General features: G+C 50.6%; 1 protein-coding gene across 1 annotated transcript in view; it reads right to left on the minus strand.

The window, feature by feature from the left end:
- NSMF (NMDA receptor synaptonuclear signaling and neuronal migration factor) overlaps window positions 1-25,547 on the minus strand; it is a gene marked incomplete at its 5' end in the record, with an annotated part of 41,188 nt that extends 15,641 nt beyond the window's left edge. The window contains 4 exons of the mRNA XM_082295031.1: window positions 2,023-2,098; window positions 4,937-5,413; window positions 16,894-16,955; window positions 25,441-25,547. Of these exons, the coding sequence (XP_082151157.1) occupies window positions 2,023-2,098; window positions 4,937-5,413; window positions 16,894-16,955; window positions 25,441-25,547 (722 nt within the window). The remainder of the gene's footprint in view (window positions 1-2,022; window positions 2,099-4,936; window positions 5,414-16,893; window positions 16,956-25,440) is intronic.
- Window positions 25,548-26,631: the final 1,084 nt, after the last annotated feature.

Below are 26,631 nucleotides of genomic sequence, written 5' to 3' on the forward strand. Positions count from 1 at the left end.
CCACCATCCCTGCTCTGGAGAATGGACCTGGGAGCTGCAGGCACACCCCCTCCACACACCAGGATCGAGAGGGACAAAGTGTGCCAGCAACTGAGGGCTGCACTCGGAGGATGATGGTTTGGTGGGATCCATGTAGGCCTTCCAGGTGTAGCCACCTAACCTCCTGTCAGCTGACAGACAGCCCTAGCACAGGGAAAGCACGAGTGAGTATGATGGACTGGAAAGGAAAGTTTATCCAGGACACCAACAGACAAGGAAATAAAAAAACTAAGATTATACTTACGAGATGCTAGAGATTCCAGGAGACGCAGGGAAAAAGAGAGAGAAGAGGAATTCATTAGTGGTCAGCCCCAGCCAGTGTTCTGAGGGAATTCTCACTCCAGAAGGAATATCTCTTGTTAGGTGGAAGGAAATTGCATTTTAAATTAAACATTTTCAGTGGTGAGACTCCTCCTTGACTGAGCTCAATCCTCCCTGGGGCAGGGCTGACACGTGGCTTGGATGCAAACTGAGCTCCCTGTAGACCCAGAGGATGTGCAGATGTACAAGAGCTGTGTGTGGCCTGCCAGGCTGCACCACCACGAGCTCCTGGAGCAGGGAGAGCTGCTCCCACCATGACAAACTCTGCTGAAGCTGGCTCATGCTGCCTGCTCCATGAAGGGAACGAGCGCAGCGGGTTGAAAACACTCGAGCAGAGGCCAGGGGCACCTGGGGAGTCATCCCAGCCCCTTAGGGAGGTGCCCTGAACTTCTGGAGGACTTTCTGTGTCACTTCCAGAGGCAGCACAGAAGCTCCAGAAATGTTAACCACGGGAGTTGTGCTCCTCCAGGGCTCCCTCAGGGCACCATTTCCCAAAACAACCCCACGCCGGCCTTCAAGCCCTGTAAGCTCTGCCACAGGGACCATCTGCAACAAATCTGCCCAGGAAATATGAATTTAGACAGCAAAGGCAGTGTCCAAATGTGATTTTTGCACATGGTTTGTGGGTCAGATCAGAACTGTGAAATGCCATTGACTGTTATCAGCCAATATTTTTTAAATGTTTTTTTCTGGGGGGTGCAGCTACCCCACTCCTCAGCTCCAGATCCAGCCCTCCCTGCACCAATCCTTCCAGGTCTGATCCAGTCTGGGTTATCCCAAGAGAAATAATCAGCCTCTTTTCAGGGTTTGGGAAGGGAAAAGTGCAAGGGAAAGAAGAAATGTCAGAGAAGCAAGAGTACAAAAAGGACACCAGATTAGACAAGAAGAAAACAGAGAGAGCCAGAGGGCTGAGGGTGTCCCAGACATTGGAAGAAGCACACAGGAAAAAGGTGACAAGGCTGGAGAAGAGCCTTGGAAAGCAGAAAACTGTCTCATTTTCCTCACTGCTTGCCTTAGTCAGGTAGGAAATACTTGAAACCAGGAAGGCAGCACTCCCTGGCAAGCCAGGTACAACTGGGAAACGAAGCTCCCATTACTCTCTTCAGCCCTTTGAGAGCTGCCTCCTCCCAAAACACAGCACCCAGGGACCTGCATGGAGTGTGGAGGGAAAGGCTCCTCCTAACTCACATCCCTCCAGACTTTGCAGGGATTTTACTGACACTTTCACACATGCAGAACTGCAGGGCTACACCTTATCCCAGAGGAAGGCACCTCTCTGGGGTGAGGGATGCAGGGCAAACCTGGAATAACCTTCCCTTGGGAAGTGGGTGCAGCAGAAGCAGCTGGTGGAGGGTCTCAGCTGGTGATCCCACAGGACCCTCACTCTGCAGAGGCAGGCAGGCCACAGTGGCACAGACAAAACCAGGGAAGCAGAGGAGAGCTGGGTAGCCCAAGCAGTTAAAGAAGGTGAAACCAAACAAATGAGAGCAGTAGGAAAAAACTTGTAAGTGGGAAAGAAAATTAACAACAAACAAGTTCCTCTCTTTCTTTCTCATCTCTGAACAGTGATGCCAAACACACAACTCCTGCTCCAGGCTCTCAGCTTTGAGCAGGTCATGGACTCAGATACAGAACAAAAGCCACAGCAGTGGTTTCACTTACGCTTGCATAGTTGTAGTAGCAGTGTGAAAGCTGAAGAGGTTCTCTTTTGGGAACCAGGTTCGTATGGGGACATCATCTGCAAGAGAGAGAGAGCAAAGCCTGAGCACCCAGTAGGCACAGACATCCTTCAGCCAGCCAGATTTCCTTCCCAAGCTCTTTCTCTCAGGACTTTCCTTCAGCATCCTGCCTTGACTGAACAGGAGATCAGGAGTCTCATCCTCCTCATATAAATGCACACTGCCACCAAGTGCTCTGTAAATTCCTGCTAAGCCAGTCTATCAGGCTACTAAGTGAAGAATAAAAGCTCTATCTTAAGCACAGGAGATTAGAATAATCCAAGAATTACAGAAGTGACATTTGAACTAGGAAAAAAAAACAGGGAAAAGAAACATTTTTCATTAAAAGCGTTTTCCAGTCTCTGCCTTTTCCTTTATACCATTGATTTAAACTGTCCCATTCCTCCAATCCTTTCTGATACAGCCTAGTAGAAGATGAAAAGTGTTTACCTTCCACTCAGAACAGTAAGCCTGAAATACCCTCTCTTTTTCTGCCATGGAAGTTTCAACAAACCCCTCACACACCTGCTCCTGCTGACTTGGCCTTCAGGAGTTCCTCTGGTTTGGAAGTCAAACCACCCATCAGCTCCAACAACCTGCAGGTAACTGAGCTGATTTAGTCACCTCTGTTTGTAAACTGCCCTGCCCATCACCTTCACTGAACGACCACTAAGACAAAAAGGAAAATAAGTCACCAATTATGTGTGTGGTGACCAGGAGGAGGAACCTGCCCAAGCTGAGGCTGCAGTCAGGCAGGCAGGGAATCAGAGGGGTGTTGAAATCCACTGGCACAACACCTGTGAGATCTCAGTGGGCTGGATTCCTGGGGTTTGGGGCTGCCTGATTTTTCATCTTGCTTCACACCCAGTTTGTGGCTCCCTTGCCTAATGCCTTGCCCCATGTTGCTGATTGTGTCTTGCTTCAGTCATTCAAGTCTTCAGATCTGACAATATTTAATATTCTGGCATTGTCAAGGTCATTTTTACCTCACTTTCACTTGGCCCAAGCCCAGTCAAGCTCTACATGCCCTCTGCAGGCATAATTACTACAGACCAGCTATCTTACCAAATGTTTTGTACAGATCATCACATCCTACAGATTATTCCCTGAAAGTACAGGAAGTGCTGCAATTACAGATGCAAAAAATGCTAACTGCAGCTGGGGAGCCTTCCTTTGAAGTGCAGCTTCCAAGAAATCTATAGAAAGCTGTACCAGACACTCCTTCTCAGCTCACAGTTTACGTCAAGTCCTGTTTAAAGGCACTCCAAGGAAATATATGTACGTTATATGAAACTGCATTTCAGTATGCTAAAGACTTCTGATGCAGTCCCAAAGTCTGCTCTCCTCCAAAACACAGAGACAGAAGCAAAGCAGAACAACCCAGGCTGTAAATGAATTACTTGTTTGAAGCCTCCAACCCACAGAAGTGGTGAAGGAGAAGTTGTACAAATTCCTTTTTAGCCAACAATTCTGTACAGGCTTCTCAGGGACTACTCATCTCAAAGCACTGACAATCTCTCAATGTGTTTTACAGCTTTTAAGCCACTAGCTTTGGTTCAAAGCAGAGCTTATGAACAACAGCTAATATCCTTAGGAGGCTTTGCATGCACCATCACTGGGAGCTTTCTCTCCTTTTCTCATAGATTGGAGTTACCTTAGGAAATATATCCCTGCCCTCCACACAGCACTCAAAGGAGAATAAAGGATTTGGGACCCTTCAGAGGGTAGAACATCAGCAGAGGAGCTCACAGGTAGGGACTGGGCAGCACAGCTCAGCTCCAGAGCTCATTCACTGAATTAAAATTCAGATTATGGGTATGGCTGTTGCTGCCAGGAGCAGGCAGCACATCCTTTCTGGCCAGGCAGAGCAACTTGTTCTCCTTTCTTGTCACCATCAACTGTGAGGAAACTGTGGAGGAGCCACGGGCTTGCTAAGACTGGAGGGACACCACCACCACATCCAGCATCTCCAGCCACTTCCCACTGCACCCAAATCCCAGCACCTCTGTCCAGGAGTGGCTGTGTCTGTATCAGATGCTGGGAGCAGCCCAGGAGATGACAGCTTGTACTTCCCTGGAACGGTGTCAGGCATCATAAACTCAGCATCAAAATCCATACTCAGGGATGCCAGAGGGGCCTGGCTGCTGTAAGTGTTGGTTTGCAGCAGCAACTTGTCATGTAAATGCAAACAGAAGCAGCACTGTCAGGTGAACCCCTGGGGAAATCAGCCTCTCCTGCCTCCACTCCTCTCTGCTCCCTTTTCCCTGCTAGCCAGGCAGGAAGGACATGCCAGGGAATTCTTCTTGCAAAGAGAAGAATGTTCCCTGAGAACATTGAGCAGGGAAGAAAGGAGGGAATGAAGTCCAACACTGTGTAATTTGCTAGTATCTATGGGAAGCCCATGAGGTGGCACTACATGAGTGGCTTCCAGCGCTGCAAACAAGCATTTTGGGAACACACCAAAGTACAGAACACCATAACCTGAGCTGAGGCTCCCACAGAGCAGTTCACAAAGACTTCCACTGCCCAGCGAGAGGCAGAGAGAGGATCCTGCTCTGAGCTGCCTCTGGGATGAGCATGGATGTAGGGCTTTGACAGAGTCCTTCCTCTCTTGCTCTTCCTCCACAGAAAAGGAGCTCACTGAGCTGCATGAAGGTGTCATGAAAACCACCCAGAGCAGCCACTGATGACCAGGAGCTTGGATGAGCTGGCCTCCAACTGAGCTCAGCTTATTTCAAACTCCTCCTCTGACAACCCCTTTCCAGAAATGCTGGTCCAAGGTACCAGAAGGGCCCAGAATCAAAACCGTGCTGGGATGGGACGGGTGTCACCTTTGGTGTCACCCAGCACTCACTTACCAGACACTCGATCGACACTGTACATCCTCTCCAGCCTTTTCCTGTGCCACCCAGCCTCGCCAGGTGGGTGCTGCTCCAGCTCAATGGACTGCTGGGAAGGGGCAGCCAGCCTGGTGCAGTTGGGGCACTCCTTGGAGCCCTGGCGGCCGCCTGGCCAGGCCTTGCAGTGCCGGACGCCGTGCGAGCCGCCGGCGCCGTGCCCGTGGTGCCCGTGGTGACACTCCTCGTGGGCAGCCCCCTTCATCACCACCAGTTCCATGCTGTCATTCTCGTGCTCTGACAGCATCGGCCTCTCGCCAGAGATGGTGTAGACTCGTGGCTTCGGGCCCTCGCTCGGCATCTTCTCCGCCTGCTCCTCGGTGAAGCTCCTCTCGAATTTGCCGTCCGAGATGACCGAGAGCCTGCGCTTGTTCTGGGCCGCCTGCTGCATCTCAGGGGAGTCCTCCTGCCCGATGTAGGAGTCTGCCAGCAGGTGATCTGAAATGAAAGGCACATTTTCCTTAAAGCAAAGCCCCACAGACACTGGAAAATTCAAGAGGCTCTTTGCTACTGCTGTGTAAGGGAGACAGATACAGGAGGTTCCTGCAGGAAGCATTTCAGATGAGCCTGTGCTCTCTGCCACCTTCTAAACTTCCAGAGCAGGCACTGAAATGAGAGATATTTCTCACAGAGGCCCAATATTTTAAGCACATGGGGCCACCAAACAAGGCTAGAAGCAAAAGCAGGTCTCACTGCACGGCCTGAAAATGCTGCCATGGAAGACAGCCCTGGTTCAGCTGCAGCCCTGCTCAGCCACATGAGGGCTACGGAGCCGGTCACAGTCTGCAGGACAAGGACCAGCACCAACTTCTCCAAGTGCCAGACTCTGAGTGTTTGGCACATTAAGTTCTTTCAGAACACTGGCAAAGGGGCAAACCAAGAAGGTTTGGGGTTGGGGTTTTTTTTCTTCCTGATTTTCTGCCAGGTGGTTTGACATGAAAGAAATGCAGCAAGATTTCAGCTGACAGCTGCAGCACAGCACCCCGCTGCCGGCACGCCCCGGTCTCACAGATGGCCACGGCACGGCCCGTGGGAGCTGTCCTGAAGGAAAACACAGCCACTGCCTTTGTAGGGTAGGAAGATCGAAAGGAGAGAGGCCCATGAGTGCAACTATCTTTGGAGCCCACACACTGGATGAAGTGCCAGGAAATCTCAGCATTTCCATGGCAATTCCATGCATGAACCCAACAGCAGCTCCCACCCACCTGCTAATCCTTTTTCAAGTGGCTGTTAATTACCTCTTACACTTCCCTTCAGATGGGAAGCAGCTTGGGGACTGGCAAAAAGGCTCAGCAGGGAGTGCGTTATTTATGTGATTACTACCCAAAAAATGAAATCATTAGTGTCCAGCACAGACAGAAGCACCTAAAACAGAGGCAGAAAGCAAACCCAAGCTTTTACTTCAGTAGATATTTAAGGAACATAATTTCTTTAGCTACTGAGTCATGACCTGGAAGAATTAGTCCACAATTTGAAGGCTTGGCTACCTTGTAACTGCCCATGAAGTGAAGGAGGAAGAGGAGACCTACCTCTGGACAAGAGTGGTGGTGTATGTGAGTAACATGGACCTTTCACTGCTGCCTACGAAGTGCTCCAGTGCCCCTCTGAGAGGAGCCCTCCCAAGCTGAGGCCATACACTGTCAGCTTTTGAATCCGAAATCCATCCTAGAACGTGCTCACATTGCCCAGGGCCTCTCTCCTTGCTCAGTTTGCAACCAGAACCGAGCTGGTACCAGTACAGGGTGTCACCCTTGTCTCATTTTTCTGCTTGAGATACAACTTCCTCCAGCGCTAATAGGAAATAAATCCATCTCTGGCCACTCTGCTCAAGGAGTGACTGTCAGGGCTGTTCAGGCTGACACAAGTCAGGTTTCCTTTCATTTGTCTCCTCACAGTCTCTGGATACTGGAGCTGGCAGTTCTGTGACCCCTGGAGCTGGCCAGGAGGAGACACTGTAGGAGTCCAGAAGAAAGAGCTGTGCCTTTTGAACCTGTAGCTGATGCTCTGTCCAGGCTTCACACAAAGTCAAAAATCCATGCCCAGGTGTAGTGAGGGGTAGTGCCCCTCAGATACTGCCCAGGTAATGTGAAAGGCTGGCAGGGCTCTACTTGCCCCATGGTCAGCGTGGACATCTGCACCTGCTCTAGAAGGGACCTGATGGACAACAAGGACCATTCCAGTGGAAGAAGGTGCTCCACAAGCTGTCATCCAAAAGCCTGTACCCACCTGCAGGGTACAGCGTCACAGAGCAAACAGTGCAGAGAACAGTCACAGGCTCCAAAGTGTCTCCAAGCACGTGTCACCCCTCAAGAGGCAGCAGGTCCCCTGCGTCTGCTCTCTGCAGCTCAGATCCTCCCCAGCTCCAGGATTAACTGTGCTCTAGAGTAGGCATGTCTTGGGAAAACACCACCAAACGACTCCCTGAGATTTGCCAAGAACTGCGCTCGCTAATAGTGCCAAGCAAACCATTTTTAAAATTAAAAACAAAGGCCAGCTCTAAGTACTCGTCTCAGCTTGTCAAATTTACTAATCTGTGTGGGCACAGTGACGCTACAGATTTCTTAAGACACCACAAAATCGTGGCTGACAGCTGCCCCTGTTCCTCCTGAAACTGATACTTGTATGGAAGATGCACAGCCTCCTCAGAGGGAACACACAGGAGTGTCACCTTCACTCACACACTGACAGCCCTGAAATTCAGAGATCCAGGAATTCCTGAGCTTGGGGATCTGTGGCTAAATGGAAAAATGAAGTCCCCAAAGCATAATATGCCTGAAAATGCTCATGATCACAAGAGCAAAGAGATCAGTTCCAGTCTCTGTTTTATAAGCACTGAGGTCTGTTCAGCTCCATAAAATTTACGGACATGTAAGTGGGCCATGACTGGTTTCAAGTAAGAGTCAATCTTTTACTGAAATTCTGGCAGGACTGACCAGATATATTTGACATAAACTACCTCCCTGATCTAGCATAAAAAATGTGAGGATAATTCTTTCTTCCTACCTTACTTGTCCCCTCCTCAAGGTGTTTTCACTTGTACTTATGTAGGAGTTTTCATGATCTACACTACAAAGGGCTGCCAGCACACCAATGTGCTTTCTTTTTGTAAAACAATTGGATAATTCTTCATTTTCATTCAATTTAGCACCTTCAGTAATTACACATTGGAGAAGCAACTTCATATGCAAGGGAGTATGAAGCTTTATTCAAGAGTAGTCGTTAAGAAAGAATTTATCTACAGAAAAAAAATGGAAGGAAAAGAGATTCAAACATCCATCATAATGAATTATTGGCCTCTAAAACAGAATCCACACCACTTCAGGAACCTGTGCATTCACATACACGAGGTCACACACATCAGCAGGCCCAGGATGCGACCAGTGACCCTTGTCTGTGTTTGCATCAAACAGGATCCAGGTGCCAAAGCACTGCACCTGTTGCCAGGATGGCATTTGAGGTTAATAGTTTGCTTCTGCTTGGAAAGAAGTCAGGCTGGTTCAGGAATCAGTGCTGAATTAGAGCTGAGCCACAGGGATGTTGGGTGAGGAGAACCAAGGGACACTAACTCAGCAATGACTGGAGCTGCCTTCTGGAGTCAGCTGCAGCAGGCTGCTGTTAACACCCTCGCCTCTTACTGCTGCTCCCTTCTTTTCATTTTCACATTGCTGTTGCCATCTCTCCCACTCCCAGCTGCTCCATCAGCCTGCCACAGTAGCCCTGGCCAGCGTGACTGGGCAGCCTGGCACAGCTCCCTCCTCTCCAGCTGCTCCAACACAGCTGACCTGGGAACGACTCTGCTCCCCCACCTGCCTTCAGCAGCAACACCTTTGTCTCACACAGCTGCAAAGCTACTTAGGACCAGATAAATCAGGTTCCTCAGGTTCTTTTCATCTTGATTCCTGCTCTACATGGATTTGTTGTACATGAGGGACTGAGCAGCAAGACAAAGGGAAGAAGACCAGTGTGCTTGATTTGTAGATCATGTGTCCATTGGTACCAGAAACATCCAGATGGCATTTCCATCACTTCCCTGTCTACCTAGGCCAAGTCCAGTAGGGCTTGACATCCACTCCTGAGGGCCAAACCACTTCTCACTCCCCTTGTTAGCACTTGAACACACATCTTTTTGTCTTTTTGGCTTCACTTGCTCCTGTCTGACGTTTCTTTCTTCACCTTCCACGCAGCACTGCCCAACACAGGGCACATGCACGACCAAAGACTGACAGCAGTGATAATTTGTGCTGGGCAACTGGCAGTGTCTTGGGAAACAAAGAATCCACATTCTCAGTACATGTAGTTCCTGATAATTAGGCATTTATTGGTATTAGATACTTACAATACATCCTGAGCACTCACTCTGACTTAGGGAACTGAGAAAGGACTTGCACATTTTTCCTTTCACTGCCACCACGTTTCTCCAGAGCAGGGAACGTGCTGGGATCAGCCCCAGCTGCCTGATGCCCATCCACAGCTGTGGAGCCAAACTCCTATCTGCTCCAGACTGCATTGTGACCCTGTGGGATGAGGAGTTTATAAATCAAGGCAGAATACAGCCACAAGGCATAGACAGAAGCTCCAAATTTATTCCTGTATTTAGCAGCTAAACTGATGATTAAAGCACCTTAGATTTAAAGCCTCTGCTCCAGCATCAGAGGCAGAGTGGCAAAGGGGAATCCAGACAAACCCTATTAAAAGAACATCTGTCATCTCAGCAAAAAAAAATTCAGAGAGACAGTTCTCTCTTCCCTGTTCCTCCTCAGCTGGAACTCTCTGGGCCTGATGTTTATGACAATTAAGTTCCAACTTTAAATGAAAGAACTGCTGTAGTCACTGAAGATGAATGGAAAGTTTTGAGGTGTACAGCACATGGAAGTAGGAATGAAGTTAATGATGTTTTTACCTTGCACCAGGAGGAATCCAGGTGATTCCCTCAGTGAGGAGAGCAGAGAGGTGCTCTGGTCAGAGCAGAGGGCACTGCAAAACCCTTAATAACCATTCAAACAGCACAGCTGAGCAGTTTCTCTTGCAATCCCAACTCCAAGACCTCCCACATGCCTGTCACTGCCCCTCAGGTGTGCTGGCAGGTCCTGGTCCCCTCTGCTGCCTCTCAGAGACAATGCAGAGCTTCCCCTCATGCCAGCTCTGTTCTCCCAACGTTGTGACCCTTGGCACAGGACGGGCAGCCCACCCTGCTGGGCCCAGGGCTGAAATGTGATCAAGAAATAGCCACGGGAAAAAATGGGAATTTTGTTCAAGTTATTGAAGCATGAGGCAGAGATATAAAGATGAGAGATACAACAATAAAAAAAGGTCACAGTGGCATTTCAGCCATGCAGTAGCTTCAGAGCCAAGTGAGTAGACAGAATCACAGAATAGCTGGGGTTGGAAGGGATCTCTGGAGATCATCCAGTCCAACCCCCTGCCAAGGCAGGGTCACCTTGAACAGGTGACACAGGAACACATCCAGGTGGGTTTGGAACATCTCCGAGAGGGAGGCTCCACAGTCTCCCTGGGCACCTGTCCCAGGGCTCTTTTTACCTTCCTCATGCTGAGGTGGAACTTCTTGTGGTTTAGTTTGTGGCCATTGTTCCTCGTCCTGTCACTGGCACCACTGAACAGAGTCTGGCAGCATCCTCTGACACCCCCAGGAGATATTTATGTGCATTTATCAGATCCCCTCTGAGTCTTCCCTGCTCCACACTAACCTGACCCAGCTCCTGCAGTCTCCAGACCCCTCATCATCTTTGTAGCCTCCACTGGAGCCTCTCCAGCAGCTCCTTGTCTTTCTTGAGCTGTGCACAAGGACATGCACAGTGTTCACTATGGATTCCCTGAGGTCTAACCAAGCCAGCCCCACCATGGGCACCCTGACCCCGCTGCTCCCAAGGAGGGAACGTCACACACTTCCCTGCAAAGCCACAGGGAACAGGCAAAGGCGGCTTCTGTAAGGGAGCTGCTCTGAGAAACCAGAAGGTCACTTAACTATGACAAAATGGTTCCAATTAGTCTTCTCTGCTCCAACGGGCTTTGAAAACAAACAAACTCGAGACAGCATTGACCTGGCGTCTTGTAGGTGAGCAACCTTTTAGTCTGGCCTGTAACATTAATGTGAATAGATGAAATTGCTACTGTGAGACAGGACCCAAAGGAGCAAGTGGCAGCTCCATCACCGGCCTCAGCATCTCCATGGTAACACCGTGACCTACGTCTTTGTTCCCTTTATAAGCCATCCACATATTCCCTAGCAAGTTCCAGGATCCACCCACACCACGCTTGCACTGGCTGATGCTGGAAGCGGCCTGAAGCCCTCAGAGATGAGATTTCACATCCCTGCTCTGTCCTGAGCTCAGGCCACCTACAACTCCATCCAGAGCAAGGGCTCTTCCTGAAAAGGCCACGTCTGCCTCATAAGCACAGGGATACACCGAGAGCAGGGCCAGGTGCACTGCTGGGTCTGTCCTGGGGACAGGACAAACATCCTCTAGAAAAAAGGCCACCCTGGTGCTTACCCTGAGCCAGGCTCTGCTGGCAGCTCCATAGTCTGAATGTCCCTCTCAGAGCACTGAACAGCTGCAGCTTTACTTGCTGGTGGCACATAAAGCTCAGCTCGCAGGTCACTCAGCCTGAAGCACCTGTGAAGCCTCACCTGGGGTTTCTCCAGCCCCATGCCAGTTTCTGGCAGCATCAGGAAGCTCCTCTGTGTGTGGCTGATCCAGTGGCACAGGCACAGGCACAAACATGGCTTTGCTCCTGCCACCCCTCCCCACTGCCACTTGGCTTGGGGAAGCTCACAAGGGCCCTGTTCTCCTTACACACTCACATTGATGACTGAGACATCATGCAAGAAACAAAGGGAAGACACAAAGATTACTTTTTTCGAGCTTAAAAAGAAGCCTTTTCCAGTTTCAGGTAACTGGCCCCTTTGGTTTGTCCTGATGCCAACCAGTAGCCATGCTGGTTTAGCAGGAGTCACGGAGAATTTGGCTTAAGGCCTGCTAGGCAGCTCCTGCCCAAGGCCCAGCACCTCTGCAGCACCAAGGACACCTTGTCTCTCTCTCTTCCTTCCCACACAGCTTGCCCAGAGCAGCCAGTCACAGCAGGCAGCCTGGTGCTGCATCCCACAGCCCCACACTCCAGCAGCAGCAGCTGCCCTCCCAATAACCCCTCCAAGCAAAACAGATCAGAAGAGTAACAGGAAAAAAAACCCCACAGCTCCCTCCCAATCCTTGTGTCTGAATGCCAGCTCACCAGGACGGATCCCTGCTTCTCCAGACAGGAGGGAATTTCTCAAAGGCTCTGCCTGCTGTCCTTTTCAGTGTCCCTGCCCCATGCCCTGGTACCTCTTCCTCTCACAGTCCCAGAACACGGAGATAAAATCCAATGCATTATCTCAGTGTGGGGCCTCTGACACCCAGGCTGGAGAATGTCCAAAATTCCATGGGCTCTGTGAGACTCTGAGTGATTATTTCTTCCATGCTTTATTCTCTGCAGCCTCTTTACACTTCCCTTTCACAACATTTCAATCCCTTTCTGCATCTTTCTTCTAAGTCTGTCCCAAGGGACACCCACTTCTACATTAAAAGGTACCAGAAAGCTACAAAAGTCAGCAAAGACTCTGGGCACAGCCTTGGAGGCAGAATGAATGCTGAACATGGCAGAGTGCTCTTCATAGGAACCTTCCCAGACCTTCAGCCTGCATGAATAAGCCAGCAATTAATAGAAGCAGGAAGAGAGCAGGAGATGCATCAGTACCCTGGCACCAGCTCCCTCAACACATCCATATCCTGTCACCTGCAGCACAGTCCAACCCTCCGTTTCTTTCTGATTCCTCAAAATATCTTAAAGATCAGGGGAAAAAAATCTGAGTGATCCCAAAGGGACAATTCCTCCATCCTCTGCATTCATAGCCCATCAGCAGGCAAGTGCCCTGTTCCAAAAGGGAAACAAAGGGAAGAAAACTCCGTATTGTCATCATCCCTGACATAACCTCTGAGAAAGAGGAGAGGTAAGTGCACCTCCCCAGTCACCTGGAAAAAAACTCTTCCAGAATAAGGCACTGAAGAGTTGCATAGGAATAGTCACACAACATTTCTGAGCCACAAAGTTCTTGGATCTCACATTGGGAAGAATCAGAAGTTGTAACCACCAACAAACGCTCCCCCTCACCTTTCCTCCCTCCAGGTACACCCTGCAGCACCTGCAAGCCTCTCTACCTCGTGCAGCTGTGCAACTCCACAGCCACTGGCCCAGCAAAGCAAGCAGAGCATGAACACAATGTGCTTTTACTGCAAACAGGAGGCAAACACAGCCCTGCACATAACTCAGCCCTTGTTCCAATGCTTGGACAAGGCAGCTGGCCTGTCCTGCTGATCTACAATCCCTCTGCAGCTCTTCATTACCACTCCCCAATTTCTCCAAGACATTCTGCCACACACAAGCTCTCCAGAGGAGCCACCACAAATAGAAGTTACGACTGAAGATGCAGCTCTTTGATCGGCTGTGGAATGTGAAATTATGAGGGATGCAAAAGCCATTGCATCTTTTCCTTTCCTTGGAATCAAGGGACTAAGAAGATAAAAAAAGGCAAAGCAAAATGGACAATCCCCAGAGAACAAAGTGCAGCAGAAGTGGAGCAACTTGGGGCAGTGTCTGCACACGTGGCATCTCCCTCCATGTCTCCATGGGTCTCCTGGGGCTGCCTGGGGTGTCAGAGTTTCACCCCTCTGCCGAGGATAAAGCAGCAAAGAACTGACATCCCAGACTCACACCTGCCTCACTTTCTGCACGAGGATTGCCCTATGCAGGGAGAGAGAAGGGTTCTGGCTCTTGGGTCCAGAAAAGGAGGATTCTGCCTTCCCTCCTCTATTTATGCCTTCATTGTCCCACTGATGGCTCTACCACCTTCCTGCTCCTCAAAACCCACAACTCTTTTCCCTCACTGCATTCATCAGTGACTTTAAGCCTTTCTTAAACCATTTTTTTCTAGACTGAATCAAGGCCTGTCTCCTTCCAGTCATATTTAGGCCAGAGCCTTCATCCTGATGCCATGAAGATTTTTTGCCTTTTCTTTTATACCCGTTATACCTTTTTACAACTTCTGTTTTCTCAGTGCTTTTTGCCTACATTCTTGGACTTGTTTGTCAAGCTAAGAGACTCAACATTTTAGAAGCTTTGTAGCCAGGGATCAGTGTGCCCCAGAGCCCAAGGTCCTCTCCAGAACACATTCTGTAAACTGAGATAGAACCATGCAGGGGAAGGCTCCTTGGGGAGAGGGGCTCACTTGAGCCTCTCATTGGGGAATCTTTGATAGATCTGCTAATTAGTAAAACCTATAATGTCATACCCAATCTTTTGGGCATATTCAGTGGGGTGCATTTCGATGCATATGACCTGGGCGTGTGCACCTAAGGATCCTTAAAATAAATACCAAGGTAAAATCCCTTTTCCTGTTCTAACTGTGTTTGACTCTTGATTTTAAGAGCAGGGAAAGGCATCAATCCCAGCTCAGTGTGCTGGCAGTGCAGGGAGCACCTGGGTGCACAGCTGGGGTTATGACAGCAGAAACAGGCCTGTCCCACCTGGTACAATACTCAAGGAGAAAGCTCAGAGTTGACACATACAGAGGCACTGAGGACTCAATTCTTTGGAGCACTGAGCTTTCAGGACCTAAGCCACCAACACATTCAAGTGGGAATCCAACCACAGGATGCAGGTGGGCTCCTCCCTGCTCACATTGCCTCTGCCTGCTCTCTGAGGAGCTGGAGCAGATTCACCTCTGCATCTGTGCTATGTCTTCAACTTCTGTAGCAGAGGCCCTTCCTTTGCTTCCCTGGAGTCACTGGGTGACACTAACCCTGCCCCTCCACCCTGCCCAGCTAAAGGTGAAGCCTCCACAGCTTGCACAAGTGATCCTGAGATGGAATTTCTGCAGGAAGGAAAGACGTGACTTCCCTGTGATCGGGCTGCTGGGATGAACTAAAAGGAGCCAAATTTTCTACTCGCAGCGTTTTTTATTGGATAGCAACCTTCCTACTGGGGTTATTTATAAAGAAGTGTTACAGACTGTGTTAAGTTATACATTGCAGAATTTCAAAAGATGACTTAAAAATGACGATTCTTTTTTTTTTTCCTCCCCTCTTCCTCAGAATTTAGAGTAATTTCTAGGGAATTTTATTTTTTTCCAAGTGAATACTTAAGGATCCCATAAGTATCATGGTATTTCCAAGTGTCTCTCACTGCTTGATTCCTGCCTGTCGCAACTAAATTCACTTGGATTCAAAAACGATCTCAAGCCTGATACACCAAGGGGCAGTGGGTGAAAAGGCTTCCCTGGAGAGCTTATGGATGTCACAAGCACAGAGAGGGCTGAAATGCTGCTCTGGGGAGCCTGGCTGTGGCACATGATCCAGGAGTCCCTGGATCAGCTCCATTCCCATGCCCTCCTTACCTACAGTCAGAGAGCAACCAGGAGCACCCCAAGGATGAGTTAAACAGCAGCTTTTTAAGGGCACATCAGAGAGGCTCCCACTCCTTGAATCTGACCAGGGCTCCCCAGGCCTCAGGCACCTGAATGGATCTGAAATTTCCTCTTATCTCCATCATAAAGTCTCTGCCTGGCCCCAACATGACCCCACAGGTACTACAAGGGCCCTACAAAGCAAGCAGGAGCCAACACTTCTCCCTGTTGGAAACTGGGGTGAGGAGGCTGAAAAAAGGACTGGCAAAGAGTCCAGGTGACAGGAGCAGCTGCAGAAATGGCCTCGATGGAAGGAACAAACAAAAGGTTTTGCCATTCTGGGAAGCTCCTGCCAGCCTGCCTCTGCACAGCCTGTCCAGCCCTCCCTTCCTGCTGCCCCACAGACACCTCAACTCAGCTGCACCAAACCCCAGCCTTTCTCTACCTCTACATGCTGTTCTTAGACCAAATATTGTACGTAAAGTGTTCCTGGGGTTCTTAATGAAAAGAATCCAAGAAAACTGCAGTACATTGTCTTAGAGCCTTTCCATTCACAACACCAGCACAATTCAGCCAAGGACAACTTGAAGGTCATTAGAACAGATCAAAGGAAAAAGGCAAGGACTCAGCTGGCTGCCAAAGACTGTGTGACTGCTCTTACAGCAAGAGGCATCACCTGCACAGGCTTAAAACACACACAGCTTAAATAGAATGTAATGTTATCATTTTAGGTAACAACTTTATCCCCTGCACAAGAGCACAGAACATTTTATTTGTTCACACAGTATTTTCCGTGGATTTCACAGGATTTTCTGTATGTTTTGTAATCAATTTATCATCTGCAAAATATTTTCTTTCATCACAGAGAAGACACAGCCCTGTTAGAAGTCAGGTGAGTTTATCTTGTGGTCTCCTGCCCATCAAGCAGAACTCTTGATAAGCTGATGGGGACAATACCTACATGTAAAATACTGACACATTGGCCAGCACATGTGGTGCCCTCATCTAGACAAATCTCAGTTTAACCCGTTTAATCTCAGTTGAAGCAAACACTCAGAATAAACCCAGATGTTACCTCTGCCAGCAAGGATTCACAGCAGTGAACAGAATATAACTCACCTGTTTTCTATACCCCAGTGATAGCAAGACCCAGGAGTGCCAAACCAGTGCAGAAGCCTCGTGCAGGGCTGTCACTTCCCAGCTGAAACTTCTCCTAGGGACATCAGCTGCAGGGGTGAATTTATGACAGGGCATTTGTCCACTAACTGAACTCATCCCCACAGCCCACCCAAGCCTTGGGCCACCAAACCGCCTTTTCTCCTCGAGGGCGGCTCCTCCTGCCTCTCTGCTGCTGAGATCTCACTCTGTTTATGACAGATAAATAAATGCACTTTCATTTTAAGGCTATCAACCACAGGAGCAGGCACACATGGACATAACCAAGGAACATCAGTTCTCTTACCTGAGCCGTTTCTGCCTTCAGGATGGTTTTGTGAAAGGTATTCTCCAAAAGCCCTCGCCGCTCTGTGTCCCAGCACCACGAGGCAGCCAAGGAGAGAAAGAGAGAGATGGGTGATGCTTAAAGGCCAAGGAAAGCAGGAACAGTTCAATACCAATGCACTGCTGTGCTCCTGCAGCCGCCACTCCCTCAGCCTCAGGTGACAGCCATGTAAATGCACTGCCAGAGCCATGAGGCTTCCTCCTTACACACCAGGATTCCAGTGGTTCCAGTGGAACCTCAGTGTTCCCCTGGCCAAAGGGGGAAACAGAGCTGGACTACAAGTCCGGGACTACTTCAGGCTTTAGTTTCTCCATTAGAAAAATGAAAAATAAAGACCAGGAAGGAGGCACCTCCACCCCAGAGCCAACCACCACGCCAGGCTCCTACAGGTCCTGAATGCTCCCACCTGGGAGCCATCACAGCTCAGATGTGGATGCTAATGCCCATTTTACCTACCTGAACCTTACGTTCTCAAGCCCCAGCTATGTCAGTATTTGGATTACTGGACAAGCTTATTTGAGAGACTCCCACAACCTCCCACAAAAGCAGCTCCTGCTTCTCTGATGGATTCTGGTCCTGTGGATGACCGAGATTTTACTGGAATATATTAAGAATCAAGCAAGCAGGGTGGGCTCAACCCTTATCACACATCCAGGCCTACGTAAGAGAGCAAACCTATGAATATTCCAACCAGGGAAGAGCTTTCTGCTTGCAACCCACACAAAGGAAAGGAATCCTTGGTCAAGGCACGCATCCCTGGCATACAGTAACCTCCAGACTCCAACTGCCAGGGCATTTGTGATGTCCTGGTGCTGTGACTGCTCTCCTGTACCCAACAGACCTGTGACTCAAGAGAGCCAATACTAGAGCCAGCTTTTCCCCAGCCATCCATTTCCCCAGGTTTGTAGAACAATCTCTCAAAGGTCTGCAGCATCCCAATCGGGCTGAGCTGCCACTGGGCAGCCCAGGGTGGATATTTGCAAAGAGGGAGGTGAAACAGCCACCCATCTCCTTGGCAAGCCAAGACAAACCAACAAACCCAGAGCTGAGCACCCTCAGCCCTCAAGCACATGCATCTCCTGGGGAAGGACAAGATTTGCTGCAACAGGGAAGACTCTCCATACTGAGGCATCACATCCCCCATCCTCCTCCTTCAGAGGTGCTCAGCCTCAGAAAATCTTCTCCAGTTCAACCTGCTGCAAAAGGCTCATAATGGCCATTAAATGTGTAAGTGGAAAATGGCTTTGACCTCCAAAACCACCTTCTGCTTTGCATATCCCAGCCTGTGTAGCCAGGATCTTCCCCACTGCTTTTATGTACCACCTCCCAGAGGAGAAAAGGTTAACAAGGCTCCAATGCACTTCCCAGAGTGACTCGGGCTGGAAGGAGTGGGAAGTCCATTTGTCATCCACAGCCAGCAACACAAGATCAATATGAACGATGAAGAAAGAGTAATTTAATCTCCCCGGGACTAAATTTCAGCACAGTCAAATGCAAAATGCTCTGGAGCGGCACAGCCGGACCTGTGCAAGAAGAAAGGTTTAAGCTTCTGCATCTTTGCAGACTAACAGACAGTGCTGAGGTTTTCCCTGTTCCCGGATTCTTACGTGTCCAGTCCCAGGCTGTACCTTTAGACACTGGCTGGCAGTGGCAGCTGCCCAAACTGTCCTCCTCAGAGCTTAACACCCCCTGAGATGGTCACACAGAGGCTGTCACATGGGGAGCTCTACAATCAGCCCACGATCCCCACTGTGAAGAGCAAAGGGGTGACCTTCGTGGTTCACCCATCCAGGAGGACAAGCACCTTGTGGATGTTCCTGGAACCCTCAACCTTTCTGTCCAGGTAAAAAGCAGGACTTGATCCTGGAGCAACACAAATGCTAAGTTGGGAACTGCAGTGTGGCTACTTCAGGCAAGTAGTTGAGTCACCATCCCTGGAAGTGTGGATGTGGCACCTGGGGACATGGTTTAGTGGTGGATGTGGCAGGGTTTGGTTTGCAGTTGGACTCACTGACCTTGGAGGTCTTTTCTAACCTAAACAATTCTATGATTTTAACATCAGGCTACTCAGCTGCAAGAGAATTCCTGAGCTGCTCCTGCATTCCATCCCAGAGGTGGTTAAAGCTCAGCCAAAGGCACGGCGTATCTCGCACGCCACCGGCAACAGCACAGCTTTGATAAGATAGCTGAGCATGAGATTCCAAGATCTCTTCCACCAAAACTACTGGGACTCCAAGGCTTCCCATGGAAATATCTGTCCTTGCGAGGCATCACCAACACCATTCACAAACAGGGCACACACACTTACACCCTTGGGAAAGATTTTGAAGCTTCTCTTTTGCATCAGCAGTCATTCCATGTAGAAAAAATAACAGTGAGCAAGTTCTCAGGTAAATTATCAGTGAGAGAACATGGTGATTTACACAAAAAATGCTGAAATATGATGATAGTCTGTAACCAGTTCAAAAGCTCCACGAGCTCCAAATTCATCTGTCATTCTCTCCATTCATCTCTTCACCAGTGCCTGAAGCTGTTTTGTCTGTCTGAAAATGTGAACCAATGCTTTACCTTTAGCTTGCAAACCACAGGCTCAAAAAACCAGTACAAAGTACTTCCTAAGATCCAAACTGAAAACTGGCTAAGACAGTGCCAGAGAAGCACTGCTGCCCTCCAGCCCACCTTACTCCATGGTGAAAACAGTGTCACTAAGAGCCCAAGCTGGAAGGTGCTGCAGTGCCTCTAACCTCATTCTTGTTTCCCCCAGCAGAGGAGGGAGGAGGGTACAACCCCAAGTGCCAGAGCTCCCACAGAACAGGTCATACGCAGAGCTCTCATGCAGGTCAACAGCACAGAGGAGGAGCAGGGAGCTGCCCAAAAGCACTGCTCCCTGCCCAGGCTGAACCTGCAGTTCTGTCCCGGCCGTTCCACCCCACGGCTCTCAGACCCTTCAGGCCAACCCAAGAGCAAACAAACGTGGGCACAGCTCCCCAGCCACGGCGACCACGGCAACACTGCCTGCACAGCACAGTGTGCAATGGGGGGTTTCCAGCCAATTACACTGCAAACTTCACACTAATTATTCTGCCTATTATCTCAGTGGTTCCCTTCTACATTCCCACTTTCCGAGTGCCATCGGCTTCTCCTTGGCTGTGCCTCAGCAGATCTCCCGCAGGTGTCTGCACGTGCCCTTTGCCAAGGGGACTCTGATGGCCACACTTGCTCCTTATGGCTACACTTGCTCCTTATGGCTACTTCCCCCTTGCCAAGCCTATTTTGTTCCTTCCCTGCTCTCACTGTGCTCACAGTCACCCCAGTTCACCAGCACTTGCTCGGATCATTAACGTGCCATTTCCCTGCTCCCCCTGGCTACCCATTGGCTTGATCAAAGTAAAGTCAGAGCAAAATTCAAACAGATGGTAGCTGTTCTATTCATCCCATTCTTTTCTCTCTCTTTTATCTATTACCACAGGTCACACAATCAGACTTTTCTCTCAGCTCAGCTTTGCCTCCACTATCGCTGCCAATGGAGTTCAAGTCCCCTCACGCCACTGGACGGCCCTGGACAGAAACCCCTTCAACTGGGCTCCGAGCAGAGATACCTTGGGATAATTTTAACTGGCAAGAGATAAAAAAGAAAACTTGTTTCATATAAATGAGATGAAGTACAAGGTGCCTTACAGCTCCACGGGCCGGTGAGCTACAACCCTGAGTGTGTGACACTGCAAAAGCTGCATACAAATGAGCAGGTAGCACTGAGAGGTGATCAGCTGATGACAGGACAAGTTTAGCCCTGACTCATCTGGAGAGAGGTTTTCATTTTAGTGGCAGACCAGACCTGCATGTCACACAGTCAGCACAGCTTGATTTAACAAAAGGACATCAAGCAGGGACCAGGGCTCTAGCACGCTGTGCTGCTCAGTCTAAGCAGCACAGACAAGCCTCAGAAAACACCAGCATTTCCTCCAGCATTCCATCAGAACGGCTCCAGGGAGGGAAGGAGGGATGGGGCAGCACAACGCAGGCAGCAAAGGCAGCTGCCCTTCTGGGGGCATTTTCCAGTACTCACTGTGCCTCAGATGTCAGAACTGGACTCGGGTCTGGAAGAGAACTGTGAAGAAGCACAGACAGTCTAGACAGAGATTTGCTCGAAGGAGCAAAGCCGCCAAATAACAAAGATCTCAATTACAGTGTAATAAGCACAGAATGGCCTTCATGTCTCTGAAATAATCACATCAACAGGATAAAAGGGGCCTTGATGCACACAAGCAGCTATGAGAAATTGATGCACATAAATTTATCCACCAAACGGACACTCACAGAGTGAAGAAATGCGGATTGAAACACTCAGAGATACAGGAAAGACCTCAGATAACTCCATTTAGAGCACAGCAGCAAGCTAAGCAAAACCTGGACTATTCAGGAGTATTACATGGAAAAATAAAGAACACCCACCACCTTCTCGTGCTCCTTCAGAAGTAATGCCCAGAGGAGCTGCAGCAGGAATCTGTTGTGACAGCATCTGACAGTGCTACATCTCAGGCACATAGGAGAGAAGAGACCTGCATCATCAGGACCTACGTCCTCCTACAGCAGCAATTCCGCTCTTGTCACCAAGCAGAGAAGGGAACATCTCCAGCACATCCACAGTTAACAGCTCAGTCATTAAAGACTGTTGACACCTATGATATTTAAGCCTAATAGTAACAATACCCTGACAAAGATTAGTTTTCCAAAATATGTATGTAGAGAAATGGTAGCTGGAAAATTTTAATTTTAAAATTCTGACTCTCAATAAAGGGAGATTGGATTTCAGCAATGGATCTCAGAGACCCCACAGTCTTGGAGGAATTTATGATCACGAAGTTTGGACAGGAGGAGAGAGGAAGTGCAGGAAGAAGTTAAAAAAAAAGGGCAATCAAAGACATAGTTCATACCACTCAACAGAAAATTCACAAGCAGGAAAGAAGAATTTAGACTCCATGAAGAGCCTCAAGCTAAGCCAAAAATCACTCAAACAGCAAGAAACCTGGGATAAGGTACGTGTTCACTTACCTCTGCACTTTCTCAGTGAAAAATTTACCCTTTCACAACAACTAATGCCGTGTTCAAAGCCACTCTTCATCCCTCTCTAGGCAGGAGAGAGGGAGTGAGACCAAATTCTTATCTCCCTGTGGCTATCTTGGACAAGATGCCAAGGTCAGGAAATTGGGCAAGACGAACCACACTCTCAACTTAAATATTTCCTGTGCTAACAACAGCAAGAAGAGATGGTTCTGGAACACCCAGCAAAAGCCTCATGTCTGTGTGCTCTCACCGTCACGCTCTCCCAAAGAACAGCTGTAGGCCAGCACAATACAAAGCAGAGCTGCAGGAAAACATCTGCGTTATTGCCACATTTGGGGTGCCAGGGTTTTCCTGTAGGTGTCAAGGCAGCAAGGGCAACGAAAGCCCATTTCTGAAGGGCTTTGGTTCATCTGCACCCTCGGAAAAGTTCTAAGGAAGCCAAGGAGCACAGGTCAGACACCCACAGCCAGGGCCTGGAGAGGCGCTGTCAGCGGAGGGGCAGCACCAAGGTCACCACTCAAGGACAACTGCGTCAGCCCTGCCTTCAGCACTGGGGCCCAGGAGCTGCAGGGCAATAAAAGCACAGGCAGGGAGGGAACAATCCCTCCTGACAGGGAGATCTTGCATCTAAGCCCTTTAGAGGTGATCAGCACAGCAGCATCAAGCACAGCCCCTTCCCAAGCGTGCAGGGCGCTGTAACTCCCCCAGGAGAAGACGACCACAGAGACCAAAGTCAGCAGCATCGTGGGTGCTCTCCACAGTGTTGGCACAGGGCAATTGTGTCGAGAGTTTGCAAGGAGCTATTTAAAAGACCTAGCACACAACAAGCTGCATGGAGCTAAATTAATGCTCCTGGGACAGGAGACTCCCCTGAGTCGCTCTGCAGAGATTTTAATTTAAGAATCTACGGAGCCTGCACCTCCTGTTTGGATCCCATTACTCACGCCAGTAAACAAGCCCTGCTCCTTGCTCAGTGAGACAGTCAAGTGTGCACACACACTCCAGCCACACGTAAGAAATACACACCGTGGCCACTTGGACTTGCAGCGGAACTCCAGGAGATGATTCTTCTCTCTAAAGAGAAGTCATGAGAAATATGAACAGGGCAGAGCCCAAGAAGATGCAGAGAAGCAGTCCCAGGGCATCTCCTCCTGCAGCACAAGAACAGGATGCCCAAGCTGCCTACACCCACAGGGCACATGATCATTGCAGCAGTACTACCCACACAGGTGACCCAAGTGCCCAGCCCTTGTGGGGTGGACAGAACAGTCTCTCTGTAGCCTTATCCAGCGTGCTGCAGAGTCCTTGCTGTAGATAAGGACACGGGGGATAAATGGAGGAGCATCCAGGGCAGAGGAGAGAGGAGCTGTGCGTGATGTGCCCCAGGAAACCTTTCAGCAGGTGGGTCATTGCCACTGTAGGAATTCTAAGCATGACAGAGCGCATGGGAGCAGGGCTGAGCCATGCCTGGAGCGGCAGGATGGAGGCACATGGACAGCACCTGTCACCACCAGCACCTTCTCCGTGCAAAGAGGCTCTGCAGGGAGCCCCTCGGCAAGTTTGCTGCCCTCCTCAAATGATTTTTGGATCCGGAATTTCTAGTACAGGCATCAACAGGGAGATACATAAAAGCACCTGTCCTGTGCCATGGTCTACGTGAGCAGACACTCCTCAAGGGCGTTATGTCCCCCAGCCCAAATCCACTCATAACTTTTCTGGTCAAACCACCTTAATTCACACTATCCAGAGACACCTCAGAGCTCCCACAAACCTGTACCTGCAGCTTGTCAGTAGTTACAGCAGGTATGGAGCAAACCAGAACCCCTGAGGCACCTCCTGGACTCCACACAGTTGATACAACCCAAGCAGCATCTGCCCACCCTGGTGTAGGCTAACAAGTCATTACGTTCAAAACACATTAGTCGCTCCCAAACACCCACACTAGCATTTGAAATCCTACCAATTACTGAGTGTGTTGTTTGTGTGACTGCCTAATCCCACTCCCAGAACCCCATCACAGCGCTTATGGTGCTTTACGTGTCATTTCTGTATATGCACCTGGCTGACATCACCACAAAGGATCCCACTTCCAAATCTCTGAATGCCGTGGGAAGCATTAATGTTTTCATTACTGGTTATGGACAGGGTGCAACAAAACATGGGGAAGAGCTGCAGGCTCTGCCTGGAGAGCTGTCCCTGGAAATACTCCAGAGTTTGAAGGATGGATTTCTTTACAACTCAAACAGATGGCAAGATACAGACACCTTTGCATCTCTTCACTTCAAGCCATAAGACCTCTCTTTCCTCCCAGCACAGTAGAGATGCTGTAACGCCGAGTTACAGAGAGATGTGACTGAGATCTCTCAGCAACACGGATTGAGCCATACACACAACTCCAGGTTATTCTAATGCAATTTGGTCTAACAACACAAAGGTGTTATATAACGCAGCTGAAAAGTTCATTTCTCCCAAATTTTCCCCAGCAGCAAAGAGCCAGTCTAGCTGTAGCAGAGACAGTGAGACACCTATCCCCTGGCACAGCTGTGCTTAAGGAACAGCTAAAAGCTGCGCCAATGGCCCCAAATAGTCTCTGGATGACTGCTGTGACACTTGCACTGCAGCGTGGGAGAAGGGTTCTTTTATCTGGGAAAGGGCGCTAAAGCAAAGCTCATCTGTGACAGCTTTTTAAACCTAAGTACAATTAAGCAGCAAATATATTTTCTCCGATCTCCCATGTTTGATACTGAAAAGCACTGGGACCAGGCAGTGAGTGAAATGCTACACCGTAAGACAAGCAATACAAAACCAGAACCCAACAATACAGAACCCAAATCCCTTAACTGGTCCATGTAGCTTGGGACGCTGCTGGAGAGGGCAGACGTGGTGGGTGCAGGTTTTCACAGAGCAGTTTTGCCATTCAAAGGAGCGAGACCCCTTGAAGGAGGCTGCTGACTTTGCCCTCGAACACGCACCCGGCATTTCAGCCGAGGAGAAATCACCGGGCAAACTGACCGCGCTTCCGAATTCCCGAAGATCAGAAAGATCCATCCCTGACAAATCCACTTCTGACACACTCCTTGCCAACCCAGCAAATAAACCCCTGCGGGTGCTGTGGCCGGGCCGCCGGCGGGGACGAGTCACCTCTCCAGAGGCTGAGGGTCCGCAGGCTGGCACGGCCGCCCGCCGCCACCAGCGAGTGTGCAGCTGGTTTGGGGGGATCGGGGCAGCCAGCGACAGGGACCCACCGGCAGGTGCCATTCTCCAGCCCCGGGATGGCCCTGGAGGACAAACCTCGGGTCGTGCCCGCACCGGTGCCTGGGTTCGTCCCGAGGGTCTCGGGGCTCCCCCCAGCCCGGCACGGTCCCCGAGGCGGCCGGGGGCGAGCAGGGTCCCGGCACCGCGGGACCCCCCCGAGGCACCGCCCGCCGCGCCCCCGGCACCCACCTCACTTTGGCCGCCACGGACGACATGGCCTCGTTCCTGAGCGTCTTCCTTTTGGACACGGCTGTGCCCATATTCGCGCGGGGGGTCGCGGCCGGGGGAGCGCTCATCGCCGGGCCCCGCGGCTGCCCATGCCGGGGCGCGCCGCCGCCCCTCGCCGCCGCGCAGCCTCAGCGCCCCGCCATACCGGCCCCCGGCCCGCGGCCCCGGCCCGCGCTGCGCTCCGCCGCGGCCGCTGCCGCCCCATTGACTGCGGCAGGAGGGAGGGAGGGAGGGAAGGAGGGACGAGCCCGCCCCACCGGCCAGGAAGCGCCGCTATATTTGGCCAGCAGCACCTCCTCCGCCCGCCTGACATCATGGCCGGGGAGGGGGCGCCGGCCCCGCCTCAGGGGCCGCGCGGGGCGGTGGGACCCCCGCTGTGGGCCGTGTGTGGCTGCAGCAGGAGGAGGGACGGGCGAGGAGACACCGCAGGGGGCTGCAGCTCCTCCCGAGGGGCAGCTCCGGTCTCTGCTCTCTGTGACCAGGACAGGACCCGAGGGAACGGCTGTGTTAGGGAGGGTCAGGCTGGAGAGCAGGGAAAGGTTCTGTCCCAGAGGGTGCTGGGCACTGCCCAGGCTCCCCAGGGAATGGGCACGGCCCCGAGGCTGCCAGAGCTCCAGGAGCGTTTGGACAGCGCTGCCAGGGATGCCCAGGGTGGGGTTGTTGGGGGGTCTGTGCAGGACCGGGAGCTGGGCTTGGTGATCCTTGTAGGACCCTTCCAGCTCGGGATACTCAGTGGTTCCACGATTCTGCCTGAGGTGAACATCCAGCCATCAGCCGTCGGACACGGCTGCAAGGGGAGCCCCAAGGGTCGCTCCCTCCAGGCTCCTGTCAGGAAACAGACGTGGAACCTGCAAAAAAATCAGTCATTTTGACATAAAACTGCAGCCTGCCTTTGACGGATCGGGTGAAAGGTTTCGCACACGGTTTATTTTCCACAGCTGGGTGCTCTGGTGGCAGCAGGGCAGTGTATGAGTGCAGCCGTGCCCCTCTGCTCATGGGGTGGACGCGGTCATGAAGGTCGGGCTGTCGGGTTTTGGACACAACAGCTCTGAAGGATTGACACAAGCACTGCTGGCCTTGTCCCCTGAGCAGGTCACTGCTCCCCACCATTGTCCCAGAGCAGGCAACAGAGCCACTCCCAGATTGACTGGA

The sequence above is a fragment of the Coloeus monedula genome (assembly GCF_965178545.1).
Source record: "Coloeus monedula genome assembly, chromosome: 21".
NCBI lineage: Eukaryota > Metazoa > Chordata > Aves > Passeriformes > Corvidae > Coloeus > Coloeus monedula.